The following is a 17,868-nucleotide window of genomic DNA, read 5'->3' on the forward strand; positions in this document are numbered from 1 at the left end:
ACCATTTACTCTTAACATTTTCATTGATAATCAGTGAAAATTAGCTCTTCTTGTGTCATCTATGAAGTACAACTTTTGGAGTAATTTTGTGACAAAAAAATATTGGTCTAGTGTCAAAAAGACTTCAGAAATGACTTAAGGCCTGTACCTGGCTCTGGATAATCTTTGAATGACGTTTGCCTTTTACACTGCTTTTGGGCATTAGTATCACTGCAATCTATTAATAAACATATTGCTATTGGCACCTTGCTGCGTCAGGTTAAAGAGGTCTTTGTAACCTGATGTGACCTTTTACAGAAGCACCACATGTTAACAATATGAATGATAGTAATTTAGGCACTTTCAGAGGCCTTGGCCATAGGGTATCTATCTCATTCCCACATCGTATCATGTTACATCACAGCAGCGGATGGTGGTGTTAGTGGTTCAGGAGACAGACAGATTGTCCAGTGGGCACTTGGCTTAAATTCAGCTCCTGTTGGCATCCCTGGCTAGTGTCCTTGAATAGGGCATTCCAGTGATACAGTGACCACTCAAATGGGAGCGTTAACATGTTTATTTTTTGATGTTTGACATAATGATTCAAGTAATTAATGCAATTCCAGTTCATATATATAAAAAACAATACTTAAAATAATAGGCCTAATAGGCTGAAGTCAGCAACTGTTTTATTAATTTACTTTAGATTGAACAACATTGTGTTAGGCATGGCAACCCTTCATCTTCATATGCTGATCCTACTTTTTTACTTTGTGCCGTGGATGCAAAATTCCCAACCGTTCTGACACATGCATGCAAATGCACAGCATAGACAATCTCAGGTTTACAGCTTTACTTCATAAACACCCAAACAATTCAGACTTTGTTAATTCTATAAAATAGGCCAACAGTCCTAGAGGGAATATACTAATGGAAATATCCGTCAAAAATGTTCACTGAATGGTGCCTTGTTTCATAGCAACACATGTTGTTTTGTCACCAGAGGGCTCTTAATTACCATGTACTTAATTTCTCTCTCTGTTTCTTTCTCTCCATCTCATTCTCTCTCTATCTGTCCCTCACTCTCTGTCTCTGTCTCACTCTGTCACTCTCCTATATCTGGTGGTTGCGCTGAATGATAGTGTGTGTGTGTGTGTGTGTGTGTGTGTGTGTGTGTGTGTGATGCCATCATGTGTAATGCGTGTCCCCATCTCTCGCAGCATTTCCTTTTTTTCTGTTTCTCCTCTCATTCCTGGGCTCCAAATCAGTTTAGCGTTTCATAAGGAGCTTAAATCCATGGGCCACTGTGTGCTAGTAATGTGTGTGTGTGTGTGTGTGTGTGTGTGTGTGTGAGAGAGAGAGAGAGAGAGAAAGAGAGTAAGTGTGTGTGCGCGTAATTTGTATGCGATTTCCTGATTCCATCTGCCAACACCAGTCGTCAAGTGGTAACCTTGTCTTGCTCTCACTTTCCCCTTCAGCCACTGCATTCTGTCATTCTCATTTGCGTACACTTAACACTCTGTCTCTGTCTGCCTTTCTCTCTCCCTCTCTCTCTCTCTCTCTCTCTGTCTCTCTCTCTGTCATATGCTCGCTCTCTTGTACCTTACTCTTTGGCCCTATTCTGTGATGAAAGCTTGTGCTTGAGGTTGTGGGCACAGGTTGTGCTACAAAAAGATCGCAGCTGCAGTATATTCACATTAAAGGGAAGGAGAGAGGGATTACAGAGAATTTTTGTTGTTATCAGACGGTAAGTGAAATGCTCATAGTAAATTTGAATTGAATCATTCTCCTAGCTCAGTGTTAGCGCTACTCTTGGAAGGCATTGTTTGTATTCTTTGCTCAGAGGTTTTGAGTCACCTCACCTCCCATTTGCTTTTTCAAAATGTTTTTAATTGTTATTTTTTAAATAATGTCATTGTGCTGTTTCTGTTTTGACTGTAAGTTTCTGTTCATGTAGCCATACCTGCATCGACTTTCCTTCACATGTATCTGTATAAGTAATTTATAATACATTTGTATGATGTGTGATTGGTTGTGCCGTCTGAGTCGTTCTAATACCTCCGATGTGCTGCAACTTTGTGATTAAGCTGTTGTTGTGGGATTAGGACTCTGTGAAATCTTACAGGGAACTCTATTCTGTGTTATTAAGGGTCTGGATTATCTCCACTTTTTTACTCTTGGGTGTATACTGCTATATAACGGTAACACAATGTAAATGTGAGAAATTAGAAATAGACCTGACCATGACAAATTTCAGCTGCAACCTTGTCCAAATGAAAACTCATGCTGAACATTCACATGCTGCCTGTCTGATATGTCTCTATCTTATAATGTTGCTACACTACTTGCATATCCATACTAGCAGTGCTTTGTTCTGACTGACTGCAATGGAAATATCTGTTGGGATTTCTCACAGTGTTCCCTTCTCTGTGGAAACAGCGAGATAGTAGAAAGAAAAGCATTGCGTCTCTTTGCATGTGAAAACAAGCCACCTGAAATCTTGCGCAGGTCAAATGGACTTTGCATAGTGTTCATCGCCATGTTTTTACTTATCTGAGCACAGCCAATGAGCATGAAACCTGCTCACTGTAAAAGAGTTTGGTATCAGTACAACAAGGAAGGTGTGTCAAACCAGGTGTCTCCAAACAAGACATGAAAAGGCAAACATAGTGGTTAATCTTGCGTGTCTGTGAGTAGTATGCATTTCTAGTGTGCATGTTTCTGTGTTAAAAAAAAACATTTGTAGTTTTCACTGGTCTATAAGGTTAACTGAGAGATACATTGATGCTACATTGAATTTAATTTGAATTGATGCTAGATTTGAATTTGTGGCCTTTTATATGCGTCTTGTCAGTTCCATATTCAGAAGGTGCTAACTTGATATATGAGATCAGGACACATGTTCTGTCATTAATTTTACTCTTTGGGCTGATAAGAAATGCTTGAATGTTTTGGTCAGGATGTTTAAGTATTGTTCTTGTGTCCTGCAGAGATTTGTATTTCAATGTTTCAATGCTAATGTGACTTGCAGTAAATAAATGAATGTCAGCCTCACCATACAGTCAATGATGTTGTATTAACAGATACCAGATTTTAATTTGTTATATCTTTCTCTTTGCAGCATTGTAGATTCCAAAAAATTGAAATCTAAGAAAATCCAATAATGGAGTCATCGTCAGGGGATCTCGAGGGCAGCAGTGACGATCTCACAGGTTTAAAGACTTTCATCACCTACGCCACCACCCTCTGATAACCGTGACTGTGTGTTATGAATTACTCGAATAATGTATTAATCAACATCACAGGAAAGAAGAAATCTAGGCTGAAATCTCTAAAGATGCGTCTCTTCGGGAAGAGGAAAGGGGGCGGAGGACAGCGTAAAATGAGTCAGTCCGCCACTGACATCTCCCAGGGGAAGGATGAGGAGCTGGACTTAGAGGACAGTTTCAGGTGACCTCTGTAAACCACTCTGACAGCTGTTTTGCCTGCCTCATATCTGAACTGAGCATGTGCAGGTGACTCTGTGTAGAAGTTTTGTCCTGCCTTTCCTGGTCTTATCTAAATCCGATGTGTTATCTGCCCCCATGAATGCTTTGATGTTGGGATGATGTCACATCAAGCTGTAATAGTTTACACTTGAGCGGTATCTGTTATCAAAATAATTCCATATTCTGTTATTTAAAGAAACCTATGACAGTCATTATGCATATCTGTCTTTTGTGAACATGACCTACGTTAAGATTTATGTGTATTCATTCTTTCTGCTCCGTGTGTTATAATTTGGCTTCTCATTTTCCCAGCAGCAGCTTGGGGTCTCGTGCATTGTCGCACGAAAGCATCTTCCTTGCTGAGCAGTGTCTGTCTTCAGCTGAGCCACCACAAGGTCTGTCTCAAGAAAGCGTGCCTAGTCGTATCAAAACTTTACAGGTGAGTTCTTCATACAGAGTTGCATGAGACATTTTATGACTCAAACAAAAGAAAGCTAACTGTCTTTCCTGTGGTGTTTCAGATGAAACTACAACAGCAGAATCTGCGTCTCGGTCAGCCCCCTTACGTGATGTCCATTAAGAGGCCAGAGGATACAGGGGGCAGCTCAGAAGACGATGGGCTTCCGCAAAGCCCTCCTGAAATCATACTCAATGAGGTTTTACCTCAGAGAGCATCGTACAAGGTACCAAACTGCAATAGCCACCCCTTACAATTGCATGTAAAAAGCATTCAGGTGATGTTTTACTTAAACAGCAACTAAACACTACCTGCAAGAAGCTACAAGAAAATACCATGCTTTTTCTAAACAGTCCCAAGAATGCATGCAGCATAAGTGTTCCAGAACTCTGCTCAACTTTTAGAAATTGTTCAGAAAAGTTGTTATTGGGCTGGGCCTACATTTGGACTCATATAGTACAGCGCCAACCTTCTTGCTCTTGCAACACTACTGCAAGGTATTCAGGACTGCAGTGGTAGTCTTGTACAGTTGCTTAAATTAGTCTTGAAAACCTCAAAGCCCCATGTGTAGCAACTTACAAACTAATCTGTCAGACCTTGAGTTGCTACCTATCCCAGTTTCTGCAACCTGTCCTCATTTCTTATATTCTGTGCCACCGAAGAGCAAATAAAAATATGTTCCGCTCACCGAGGAGCTTTTCTCATTTAAACCATGCGAAACAAGGCTTTATACTGAAGTGTGTAGTTCCCCTCTCCAACTAAGAATAACAGCCCCACTTTGTGTTTCTTTAGTGCTCATATTCAACACAAAATGTGTTTGTTCCTTGCAAAGATAAGTATAATGAATAAGAAGCACGCCTTTGTATTGCAATGCACGTTTTCATTAGACAATTTCAACCTGATCATTTCTATTCACCTGCTTTTACTTCGCTTTTGTCTTTCTCACAGTGTGCTCTTAAACTAACCTCTTACATCATCCTCTGTAGCCCAGTAGCCCAACGGTGCCCATCATCGCCGCTCCCTCAGATACCGGGATTGATTTCAACTCCCCTCCACAATTCACCCCTTGCCTGGACAATTCTGCTGCACGCCACCGTATGTCAGTGAAGCCCAGGAACCAGAGGGCCAGTGCTAAAGTCAGGAAGCTGACATCGGTGAGATGGAGGACCAAGAAACCACCAAATGATTTAAAGAAGTGATTGTTAATTCCTTGGTTGCACTGGTGCGCCTAACTTTTTTATTTAGGTGCACCAGCACAAAATTTAGGTGCACCCAAATTTTTCATCGTGCCACCTTTTAATGCCACAATTTCAAGGTCACCTTTTGACATAAGGTGCACCAGTGCAACCCAGGAAAAATTTTAGTCGCACCCTTAAAAATTGGTTGCATTCTAGAGCCCTGTATGGGACAAGTTTACACTTCTCTGTCCCTCTTAAATGGTTCTCACATTCATGTAATGTATCAACTCTGTGGATTGACTGTTTTCCTTTTTCCTTTACAGCAGCCAGATTCTCGAGCACGATCTGAAAGCATGAACAACATGGAGCATCCCATACATGGCGAAGAAAATGAGAAAGGCCTTGGGGTCTCTAAGAAGCCCATCCGTTTTCGATCCCATTCCACCCAGGTGCTACAGACAGGGGAGAGCCCTCCTGCTCACCCTGATGAGAACCATCTACTGACTTCCAATCTCAGATCTCTGAAGGAGCCAGGCATTCCACTCCAATCTTCCTCTCCCATGCGACCTCCAGTCCAGCCACGTCCAGTCATGACCGAGACTGTTATTACAAAGTCCACCTTTCATTCCCAACCACCTGTCACAAAGGATCAGGAACCTCCCATAGCTTCTGTTCTCAGTTCTAGAACAGAGGAAGCTCCTGCTGTATCTCCAGCAGCTGATCCCAAAAATAATCAAATGGCCCCAGAGACTGTTGGAACAAAGCCTCCTACCTCTCCAAGGCTAAGGAGTGCGAGTGGCACCAGACAAGTTGGAGAGAATCTTGGCATTTATCCACTTAAACCTGCCCCAGCCAGTGCCCCATCCCCTGTGGTTCCCCAGGACACTCCTGCCAGTGTTTCAGCAAATGCAGACGAGAATGATAAACAGAGTGTCACTGGATCTCAGATGGCAGTACTCCAGAATAAGACTGAAATTGTGGATAAAAAGGTGAATAAGAGTTTAAATCCTCAGACTGAGATTCGTCCAAAAGTTCAGCCAGTGATGGTAGTTGGACACTCAGAAGGCTTACCCTTAGAAGCCACTCAAATGAGATCTTTCAGCAAAAATGAGAAAGCTCCAGTCAAAGCAGAAGGAGAGAGTGGAATGTTGCCACAAACAGCCAACGTATCAGCCCCCAGGCAGACGGATAAACCAGATAAAGTTGTGGAGAATGTGGTACCCAGTCAACAAAGACCATCGTCTGCATCACCACGTTTTACTATTTCTTCTGCACACAATAAAGATCAAACTAAAACTGGGAGCTTTCCCGATAAACTTGAAGAAACAGGAGCTAAGAAAGACTTGACAAAACCAAACTTTCCACACCAAGCTTACTGTTCTCAACGTGGCGTTCAAAAGGGTGACATGAAAGCCAAAGAACTACCTCCTACTTTTCCTGCTGAGATGCCATTTGGTGGGAATGTGGAACCCAAACCATTGCAACAGGGGAACAGCAGTGGTCCAGATCTGGAGGAGTCCTTGACTCTGCCACATGAAATCGGAGAGGAGGCCACCGAGGAGGAGGGCCAGGATGGCGTGGAGGTAGCTGTGGAGGCCCATGAGGACCTGAGAGAACATAGAGAGGAGGAGCCGACAAAAGGAGAAGGAGAGAAGAATGCCTTTGGAGTGAAGTTGCGCTCCACCTCACTGTCTATCAAATACAGGCTTGACTCCGCCCAGTCAGAGGTCAACGTTAAACGACATAGTGCTGATGTTAGCACACTAAGCACAACACAACATGGCTCACAGGCTGGTCCGAGGGCCGGCAGGGCAGGGTCTCTGACCAAACATGCTGCTTCGACATCCATGCCGGATGGGCAGAATATCTCGTCACTCCCATCTACTGACAGTGCTAGAGGCAAGTTAAGATCTAGGTCCCTTAGGCAGGAAGGTGAGTTTGATGTTTTTCTATTTTGTTTATTTCTCAAAAGAGAGGCTAATGTTTTCCTTATTAGGCAATCACTAGTTTTATCCAGAGGTTGTGTACACACACAAAGAAACACACACTAGGAGTGGTGAGTTCACCTTGGTGAACTCACTACTCCTAGTGTGTGTGTGTATGCACACACACTAGGAGCAAATATATACACACCCAGAGCAGTGGGGTTGCCCGGGTTCAGGCCTCCTTATCACTCTTTCTCAGCTTTTTAAAACCCCATCAGCTTTTTACTATCTAAAATCTTCCTAATGCAGGAAAGGGGAAAAATTACATGTACCGTTGCCATAACGTGAGACAGATGAGCCATGTTCCCTCCACCTATCATAAACCGCTAATTGCCCAATCCATCTGTTATCTTACTGATAGCCTAGGCCACCTTGAAAATCTTCTCTCAGATTGACCTTGTGTCCTTCTGTCTAACGCCAGCTGATTGTCTTTATATCTTCAGTGACAACTTGCTTTGAAGTCAGCACCGTTCAATAAAACGTGACAGTTCAGCAAATCAGCAAAAAGGGTGCCTAACCAGAAACTGGCAAGGCAACAGCTTGTGTGTGGTAGGAAGAAGTACAAAACCATGGGGCAGCTGTGGCCTACTGGTTAGCACTTCGGACCTGTAACCGGAGGGTTGCCGGTTCGAACCCCGACTAGTAGGCACGGCTGAAGTGCCCTTGAGCAAGGCACCTAAACCCTCACTGCTCCCCGAGCACCGCTGTTGTTGCAGGCAGCTCACTGAGCCGGGATTAGTGTGTGCTTTACCTCACTGTGTGTACATTGTGTGCTGTGTGTGTTTCACTAATTCACGGATTGGGATAAATGCAGAGACCAAATTTCCCTCACGGGATCAAAAGAGTATATATACTTACTTATATAAAATACATACATATTGTTATTATTCGTTCTGGTTCTAAAAGTACAATGGTCAGATTGCTTGGCATAGAATGTGATGTGCAATAGCTCAGTTACATCAAATTGATTGGCCGCTGATTGTAAACTAGCTTAACCTCTTTGAAGTTGGTTAAATGTAGACCCATGTAGACAATAAAATACACTGAAAGTTAATCATTAGACCTATCCGAAGCTGTGCTGGTCAAATAGAATGGTTTATTATTACTAGCGTTCTGTATGTCCAAACAGGACATTATTTTGTTTGCCATTGTTTTATTCAAACAACTGTCTTTTACCAACACCTCCTGTACAATCTCTATTAGAATTGCCGTCAGTCTGTAGAGACTTTCAAGGAGAATTGTTTAAAAATATAATACGTGACAGAGGAAGTGTTCCATGACAATGCCACTGCATTAGAGGAGTGAAAATCGGGAGAATTCCTGGTTGGCTGGAAACGTTTTGAAGGCATGAAAGGGCATGATATCGCTGTTTGTATTAGTTCTTTGTTGCGCCCTCCAGCAGTGTGGACTGTGCTATTGAAGCCTCTCACTCTCACTCCCCGCGGTCCCTCCCTACAGCTCTGGTAATAACGTGGTAACAAATATGATGACCTGACATGCATTTATGAGATGCGTACAGATGGTCGCAGACTACTGAAGATTTTAGATGAGCGGCCGCAACATGTTTTAAGTAGCCCTGAATTTCCCATCCCTGGCGCTGGAGCTCAAAATCTCCTAGTAATATTTAGTATCCCACTCCGCCTCTGGGTTTCTGATACATGCCTGGCTTGCCCTGGGGTCCTAGGAACTGTGTGCTGTAGTCATCTTAGTACATGTTTTATCTATTTTTTATCTAATATAATTCCTAATATTACCCACAGGTGAAGCAAACCAATCGACAGTTGTACATCCCCCCAAGAATGTGTCCATGCCTTCTCCATTTTTGGTGGGACTGCCTGCAGCTTCATCTTCAGTCAAGGTGACCTCATCATCCATGTCGCCTGCACCTTTACCTTCAGAGGAGGCTGGTCCATCTCAGCCAGATGATGCATCATCTGCACCTGTGAAAGAGCCGGAGGCTGCCAGCTCTGACTTCTCATGGATGAGCATGGCCATGGAGAAGACCCGCACCATTCAGCAGCTCATCACCAGCAAACTCCCGGAGTTCCCTGAAGGACCCACACTGCCAGGGGCAACTCAGACCAAAAAGGAGTTCATACCTTCTCCTACCGTGGAGGGAGGTCCTGCACCCTCGCCCTCGGTCAAGAGGAAGTCAGCGTCCTCACCCACTAAGCAGACGCCACCTGCATCCTTTCCCTCAAAGGAGGCTACACTTCCACAATCAAATGATGTAGCCTCTACAGCCCCATCTGCTAAGGAGCCAGAGCCAGGTTCTTCTGAGGTGTCTTGGATGAGCATGGCCAGGGAGAAGACGAAAACCATCCAGCAGCTCTTCACCAGCAAGTCCCCAGAGTTCCCTGGACCACAGACAACCACAAGAACCACGCCGACAACTGAAACCCCGCCTCCAATGTTACCACCTGCTGCCCAGTCTACCAACGCTGAAAAGCCATCTGCGCAGCCAAGCAGAACGCTCAAACAGACTGCCCCTCCAGATGCATCACAGACAGAAACAACCCCGTCATCAACAACTGTTCTCCGTTCAAGGCAAGGAGGGCAGCCAGTCACAAAACTGCTACTAGAAGCAGAATCCAATTCCAAACCAGCACCCACCAGTTCAAGCCAGTCACCTTCAACTCCCTTCATTATAAGAGGGACATCGCTCCAAGAAGCGCAGCCCAAACCCATACAGCCTAGCATTGTTTCAACACAACTGAGTAAACTGGCCCAGTCTCAGCAGACCACCGCTCAGTCAATACCACCCTCCTCACTCCTGAATAAAACACAGCCGTCCCCACCACTCCCCTCCGCCCAGTCCATCCCCTGCCCGTCACAGCCCACTGCTAACTCACATCTCTCGTCCAGCCCAAAGCCCCTATCCCATCTAAAGCAGCAGAGCCAGCCAGCTGCACCATCGGTCTCACAAGGTAGCAATGATGGACTTAACTCACTAAAGAAGAGGAGTGATTTGTCCCAACCTGCCCCAGGCAGAGGCAGCGAGGCCCCTACAGCAGCAGCAGAAGGTTTGGGGCCTCGAGCGTCAGGGTTGGGCAGCAAGGCCGCCTTCCTGGAGAAATGGGGAGACAAAGGAGCCTCTGTAGGCACCAAGGTAGCTCACACTTCTGTCCCTGATAAAAATACACCCGCGACCTATTTAGGTGGCTGTCTCTGCTCTAGACCCAGTTGCGCATGTAGTAATAGAATGGAGTAATAGACCTAGAATCATTGTATTATGCTGTACTGTACTGGTATGAAATGTTTTCCATGTTTTTAGTTGAACAGCCAAAAGAATGAAGCTAAATACTTATTTAAGTACATTGCACACTAAAAAGCTAAAAACCATGGCATGACTGTTTGTACATAAACATATATGTTTACAGATTTGGTGTCTTGTTTGGTTTGGTTTGGTAATTGCTCAGATGCATGTCTTTTTGTAGTTTGAAGTGTCGAAAGCCACCTCAGGGGCCCAATCCTCATCTGAGTCTTTGACATCAGTTAGACCAGGACACCTCAGCAGAGACTCAAAGCCTGATGCAGGTATTGATACAGACATTTGAAAAATAAGCATGTCTTTTAAATGTAGTTTTTATTGTTCTCATTTTGTGCATGATTCTGTGTGCTTCTGTTCATTTGTATGTTTCCTATCTGTTTATACCTTGTACCCACGCAAAGTGGATTCCAAATTTTAGCAGTTTTGTTGCTTCCACAGACTTGGTTCTGTTGAGAGCTGCAGATAAAGAGGACAGGGCACTGAAGAAGACACTGGTCTCTTCGCCCTCACCCCAGCAGCCTGCTTCCGATGGGAGCCAGCCGTCCTGGATGGAGATGGCCAAGAGGAAGTCTTTAGCATGGAGTGATAAGAGCATGAACTAAGCGCGCTCAGGGAAGCAGGAAGTGAGGAAAAGGAACATAGGGGGGCACAATGACTACACCTGTCAATCAAACCAATGGCAGTTTTAGTCACAATGCTGCTACCATACTGTTTCTCTCAACCATAATTTACAATGGCCCCGTTAACACCCTTTGTGGTTTAGTGTTTTAGAGCAATGAATTGACTTTTTGACCTCTCACCACCAGGTTTTTTCTTTTGTATATTTCTGCCTTTAATTGTGATGCCCATAATTATTTATTTGAGAGGTGTATAATTTAAGGTGAATATTTATTATATTTAAATGATAAATACCTAACATTTACATATACATATTTAAGATTTGTGTGAATATAAAGTAATTGAATTGTACATTTCATTAACCAACCTGGTTTAACCCATTCTGTTGATTTGGTTCATCTGTTCATATGAAGCAATGCCATTGTCAATTAAGCAAAATAAAGTCTTGTTTGTTGATGAAAACATTGTGGCATAATATTGATTTTCCATTGTTGCTGGGGGATCCTTATACATTTATTTGTCACCCACAAATAGCGGCAGATTTGCAGCAAACTTGTGGGTGATTTTTGGGAAACAAATGAGTTCACAAGAAAATATTACCAGAAGTTTGCCAATGTTGGTTGCTAGAGGCAAACTTTCAGCAAAGTTCTGGCAACAATGAGAAGTTTTCCAATAGTGGCAAATGTGAGTTGCCAGTGATTTGTCCCCAACACTTAGCCAATAATGGCAAACTTCCAGTGAACTTCTGGAGACAAAGCTAATTTGCATATGGCATTGCTGCAAATTTGCTGCAACATTGCCAGAAGTTAACCGGAACTCTTTGCCAGAAACCTAATTTGCATGTGAAAATATGACCATGCCGCAGCAAATTTTGCAGCAAGTGTTCGCCAGAAACCTGAGATTTCTATAAGGGTACCCAGCATTTGCAGTTCATCACACAGCTATATTCATAATTTTCTCACCAACACATTGTTGTTCCCTCTAAAAATGATTTGAAACAACATCTGAAAAGCAGTGAACTGGGTGGCCTGTGATGTGGGTACCAAGTGCTTACGCTTGAGATTGTGACGAAAATGCTGTGGAGACGCAGAACCACTGGCCCATAACACAGCCCCAGGGAGTTAATTAGCAGTGGATACCATGCCCAGCACAATACTGTAATTGTAGGGCCATGATCTGCAGATAATGAACTGGAATAGGGCTCAGAGGGAGCTAAGGTGAGCTGGAGTGTGATGTGTAACTAATGGTCCTCTGTGGATAGGAAGACTGGGAGAGGTGGAGTGAAACTGGTGCATGTTGCCACCTAGTGGTACTACCTTCTTGAGTTGTCTTTATTTAAGTGTGTCACAAATGTATACTAACAACTATTTTAGATGATAATCCAAGATAATTAGTAAAGTCTTTAAATTTAGGATTTAGGATTCTTTCATTGCTGTTTGTCAGCTGTGAATTTGTGTAAAATCATCTGTAAAGACATGGCTTTCCAACTGTCAGTTCACTCATAAACATAATTTGGCTACAGGTACCTCAATCAGTAATCAAGTAGCAGAGGTCCACTCTCTTCTTATTTATTCAATAATGATAATGAAAACAAAAATTTACCTATGAACACAGATTCTTACATGATTCCTAGGCTAGGACTGAACGAGTGTGGGTGAGATGATTATGTAAGAGTGTCAAAAGGAAAAATCAAACTCTTGAGCAAAACGTACAACAATGAAAGATGCCGATCGCTGCTAAATATATCTCACTGTGAAGACTAAATGCTTAATGTTGTTATTAATGAATACTTGTGCGTAATGCTATTCTATTAGAATTTAAATTAGGCTACTGCACTATATATAATAAACTATATCTCTCAGTTATTACACAAACAATTTTATTATTTTCTTCTGTCATAATTTAGGACAAACATTTCCTTAAAAGACAAGATACAAGATACATCGGTGTAAATCATGGTTATATTGCTCTGATGTACAACCCCAAATCAGAAAAATTTGGTATGTGTAAAATGCAAATAAAAACAGAATGTGAGAATCTAAAAATCTCGTAAACCCATATTTAGCTGCAAAAGGACACAGACAACATATAAAAATGTTGAAAATGAAAATTTGACTATTTCATCGAAAATATATGTTCATTTTGAATGTCATGCCAGCTACGTTTCAAATCATGGTGCCAGTTACCTTAATTAGTTGTGAAATATTCCTTCTTTTTGTTGTCTTTATCGTAACACAACTTTTCCAGCATTATGTTGCCCCTGTCCCAATTTTTTATTTTTTTGCTGGTATCAAATTCAAATTGAATACATACAGTATTTTCCATGAAATAGTCAATATTTGATATTGTGTCTTTGTCCTTTTTGCAGCTAAATATGGGTTTACTATAGATTTGCAGATTATCACATTCTGTTTTTATTTGCATTTTACACAACGTCCCAACTTTTTTGATTCGGGGTTGTACACTTCAGTGTGATATTAAGATTCTGCATTATAAACCTTGTTTGTGTTTCCCTTGGTTGTCAAAAACATGATACATAGATACATATGTGCAAGACATATTATTGTATTAATTTTTTGTTAAAGAACATTGATCATTTCATCATCATGTAGAAATAAGAACTCAAAATGACAGGAGTTTCATAGAGGGTGGCAGAGGGTGGCTCATACCTCAACTGGACTGAAGATAAAGGAGTGGGTGAAAGGAACCTGCTTTTTTAACCTCTGTGGTTCGTTTGCTGTTATTTCAATTGAATTAAAGCAAAAATCTGTTCAAATGTCCATTTACAAACACCACTGGCTGCACATGTATGGCCTGAGAAAAACCACACAGAGGAATGACACGTAGGGAAAACGTGTATCTCATAGCTTGACCACCCGTCAAACAAGTATGGCATAATATTATGGCATGACAATTTAACAGAGAATATCTCTCCAGCAAAGATGAGCCTCATGATCAAAGGACTCAGCTATTAAAGATAAATTAAAATGCGGTAAAAACGTGACATCATACCATCACATAGCAACATGGTCCTCACTCTGACATCAGGTGACCTAAACCTTACCACCATTGTAACAAGCACAATAAATACTCAGATATTGTAGCCCTTCCTCTTTTCCTTTGTATATAGGAGCAGGAAACTGTGTGTTGGTCCTCATACAGCTGACTGGCTCTCGCTGCTGCAGATGTAGATGTTGCTTGGCCGTATCCTCCGCCGGCTCCGCCCGGGCACTTTGGGACAGAAGCGGCATGTCTTGGGCATGAACTCCAGGCAGGCCTCGCGGAACTTGCGGATCCTCCAGCAGTAGATGACGGGGTTGAAGACGGCCTTCAGGTAGCTGAGCCAGAGTGCGCCCACGCTCACCGGGTAGAAGGCGGCACTGACGTAGAAGCGACGGCTGAAGACGGCCAGCAGGCTGACCACCGTGTGTGGAAGCCAGCACACTGAGAAGCCGATGAAGAGGATGAGGATGGTGGTGAAGGCACGCGTCTTGAAGCTCATGTCGACGCTGAGCTGAGGTGGACGCTGCAGGCCCGTGAGCCCCAGCTTGCTGGTGGAGTGGGTCAGACCGGGCCCCGGCCCAGTGGTGCCACCGCCGTCGCTGCCGCTGGCGTGGTTGTGGATGCGCGTGGCGTTGCGGCGCACCGTGTTGAGGATGCACAGGTACGAGTAGAGCATGACGCCGAACGGCACGAAGAAGACGGCCACGGCCAGCAGCACCGTGTAGCCACGGTCGGCCAGCGACTCACTGTAGCCCAGAATGCACTGGGGTGCGCGCGCCACCTCCACCTCCTCCGGCACTCGGCCGGCCCGCCAACCCGCCACCGAGGGCAGTGCCACGCACAACGACAGCGCCCAGGAGGCGGCGATGAGCACCTTGGCGCGGTGCGGCGTCAGCTTGTCCTGCCGCTGGACGATGATGAGGAATCGGTCCACGCTGATGATGAGCAGGATGGACACCCCCTCCAGTACGAACAGCCAGTAGAGCATGACGGACGTGCGGCAGAAGCCGCCGCCGAAGCGCCAGTCGGTGGTCGCCACGGTGACGGCAGTGAAGGGCATGCAGAGCAGCGAGAGCATGATGTCCGAGAAGGCCAGTGTGGCCAGCAGCAGGTTGATGGCCGAGCGCATGGCGGGCTTCTGGTAGACAATCAGGCAGACGATGGCGTTGCCCAGGAAGCCGATGGTGATCATGAAGATCATGATGGCCGCCAGTGTGACCCGCAGGGAGATGGGCATCAGGCCGGCCGCCTCATCGTCCTCGTCCAGCACCGCGGCCGCGTCCGGCAGCTCCATCTCCAGCGGCTCGAGCAGGGCACAGCCCTCCAGCGTGCTCATGTTGCACACCGCCATGGCAACGGTTACAGGGTGACGTCAATCCAGGTGCAAAGACGCATGTTTCATTCTTTCTTGTACGTCTGTGTGTGTGTGTGTGTGTGTGTGTGTATGTCTGTGTTTGTGTTTGTGTGTGTGTGTGTGTGTGTGTGTGTGTGTGTGTGTGTTTGTTTTTGCAAGGCTCTGGTTGTCAGTCACTCCTTCTCAACTAGATTTGAATGAATCAATCTGGAACAGAGAGAACACACGCATGGACCTGGTGAGTGATTCTTTGGGCATCTGCTCAAGTCGAGGCGAGAAGTGTTGAGAAATCCAAAATGGCCCTCATCACACGTTTGGTGGCAATGACGTCACTGGGGAATAGAAAATTACCATAAGATGTTAAGCACACCCCCAGAAGATTAGCTGTACACTTAGCTTTGACAGACACAGAAATGAGTGCCAATCAAAGGTCAATTTCATTCGAGACGCATTTTCATTGTAGCACTGAGGACAGGTAAAAAGGGGTTCTCAAACTCAGACGCGAGCACACACACTAACAATTCCAATCATATGCAGCATCACTATTTCAAACAGTGCAATTCAAAGGCTACTCACTCACTTGCAGGATGCTGCAGTTGCCATGGTTACACATGGTTGTGCTGCACCGGGAGGGAAGAGGGAATACTGTGGTCTAATTCTCCCCAGCAAAAGAACACAAGATCGTAGATGTGCCCAGAGTTCCTTCCAAGATAATCAAGCATTGAAGACCCTGTAAGACAGATGACACAGTTTAGAAACGTGAAATACAACCAGCTGTATTCCTGCAGAATCGGGGATAATGTAATCGATTTATTATTTGATTAGAAAAATACTGCATGTGGGCCAAGCTCTTTCACACAGACACTGAATCAATGCATGCTCTGCCACAATAGTAAAAGCACATCAGTGGTCAGTTCATGTTTGCTTTTGCTGAAATCTATCGGAGGGAAATCCTAGCACCATATCATCAAGATAGGCATCGCTAGGTAACCACCATGTGTAACTGTGTTCTCAAGTGTGCTTCATTGGATGGTTACTGATTTGTTTGTGCATGACCACATTTTAGACAAATGATTGCAGAGATGATATTATGCTTTCTTTCCAGCACAAGCATAAGCTGTATTCATAGTAGAAGAATGTGACTTTTCAACTTGAAGGAAGCCAACTTCCAGGCAAATTGTAAGTAATTGAACAGTCAGTGGTTCATTGGTGTAAAAGTACAAATACAAATCATATTATTCAAGTCAATAGAAAAACAAGATAATTATTACAGAAAATATATTCATAAAGTCATAGTCTGTGAAAAGACAGAGAAATATCTTGGCATAGACAGGGTAATTCAGCAAAACAAACAAACAAAAACAAAAACAGAATAAATAGACAGGTCTTCAAAAGCAAACCTGAGGATGAAATCATTAAACCATAAACCTAACATGAGGAGAGGCTTCAGGTACAAAGTACACTTTCTCTAGTCAGATCTGTACAAGCAGCATCTTGAAAAGTTTTGCTTTTCACACCTTTATATGCCAACCTAATGCAAGTTTGTCCTGTAAATAATATTTGGTTTGGTGTCTCATGAATAAAAACATATAAACACTAAATATAACCCAGATATTAGTTGAGAATAGTTGTACTGTAAATGTGAGGAAAAGGTATAGGAGATTTGGTTGTGTTTTGACATTGTGTATCATATAGCGCCGTTGAAAAGGAGGAAAGTCAGAAGGAGTCAGAAGGATCAAAAGGCTTTCAAATTCCTATCACATCCTTGTATTCTTCCGAGACAACCAGGTCATCAGCTCCATGGCAACCAGACAATGCGCTCACTCTCTGATAGTCATTTTCCATCAGAGGACACACAAGCTTTCACTTGCAGAGCATAAGCTAAACATGTGGGGTGATTCAGAGTAATATTTCACTCAGCATTGAAGCTATAGACGTGAGCTGGAATAATGAAGAGGGAGCGAAACTTTCAGGCGAATACACAAGTCTTAATTGCACATCGCCAAACAAAACAAATTCCACAGCTTCCCTATTCAACATCAGATGGTTCTTGTTACAAATGAAGAAGTTTGAAGAGCTTTGGGAAATGCCAGGTGCTTTGATGAATAAAACAGGAGTTTCCTTTAGAAGAAATAGACTATTAAAGATGAGCTGACCATGCACAAGATGCAAACCGACACACACACACACGTTCTCTCTCTCTCTCTCTCTCTCTCTCTCTCTCTCTCTCTCTCACACACACACACACACACACACACACACACACACACACACACACACACACACACGAATACACTGAATAGACATGCAAAACTTGTAAATTAAATGATCTGATCCTACTACATCCTTGCATAGCTGCTAAGATACCATCGTGACCCTTACAGAGAGCATGTTTTCCCTTGCGTGTTTTACATGATTACAGGGAAAAAGCAATATCACCTATAGCCTACTAGAACTACATTAATCACAACTGAGCCTCTTCACAGCAGCAAGTAGGAATGAAAGCTATGATGATGAAAACAGAACGATACCCTA

At 43.6% G+C, this 17,868-nt stretch overlaps 2 protein-coding genes across 2 annotated transcripts; one reads left to right on the forward strand and one right to left on the reverse strand.

Annotated features, from left to right (window-relative positions):
- The first annotated feature begins 1,646 nt into the window (after positions 1–1,646).
- On the forward strand, positions 1,647–11,329 carry cracdla (cracd like a). Its single transcript, XM_076262779.1, has 10 exons — positions 1,647–1,726; positions 3,101–3,191; positions 3,285–3,429; positions 3,720–3,906; positions 3,989–4,150; positions 4,911–5,078; positions 5,426–7,034; positions 8,848–10,196; positions 10,525–10,624; positions 10,797–11,329. The coding sequence occupies exons 2-10, from the start codon at positions 3,143–3,145 to the stop codon at positions 10,958–10,960; spliced, it is 3,933 nt and encodes a 1,310-aa protein (XP_076118894.1). The 5' UTR covers positions 1,647–1,726; positions 3,101–3,142; the 3' UTR covers positions 10,961–11,329.
- Positions 11,330–14,130: 2,801 nt separating this feature from the next.
- On the reverse strand, positions 14,131–15,336 carry gpr45 (G protein-coupled receptor 45). Its single transcript, XM_076262565.1, has one exon. The coding sequence runs from the start codon at positions 15,328–15,330 to the stop codon at positions 14,131–14,133; it is 1,200 nt and encodes a 399-aa protein (XP_076118680.1). The 5' UTR covers positions 15,331–15,336.
- Between the last annotated feature and the right edge of the window lie 2,532 nt (positions 15,337–17,868).

This window comes from Alosa pseudoharengus, unplaced genomic scaffold (genome assembly GCF_046254945.1).
Source record: "Alosa pseudoharengus isolate Yale_2024_CS ecotype anadromous, Long Island Sound unplaced genomic scaffold, YU_APseudo_1.1 YU_APseudo_1.1_scf_3, whole genome shotgun sequence".
Lineage (NCBI taxonomy): Eukaryota > Metazoa > Chordata > Actinopteri > Clupeiformes > Clupeidae > Alosa > Alosa pseudoharengus.

What these genes read in the sequence shown, in the direction of transcription:
- cracdla (XM_076262779.1), top strand. Translation starts at nt 3,143, where the DNA reads ATGGAGTCATCGTCAGGGGATCTCGAGGGCAGCAGTGACGATCTCACA. An exon ending in GACTTAGAGGACAGTTTCAG is followed by an intron (nt 3,430 to 3,719) that starts GTGACCTCTGTA and finishes ACCTACGTTAAG; the next exon opens with ATTTATGTGTATTCATTCTT. An exon ending in TAGGTCCCTTAGGCAGGAAG is followed by an intron (nt 7,035 to 8,847) that starts GTGAGTTTGATG and finishes TATTACCCACAG; the next exon opens with GTGAAGCAAACCAATCGACA.
- gpr45 (XM_076262565.1), bottom strand. Translation starts at nt 15,330, where the DNA reads ATGGCGGTGTGCAACATGAGCACGCTGGAGGGCTGTGCCCTGCTCGAG.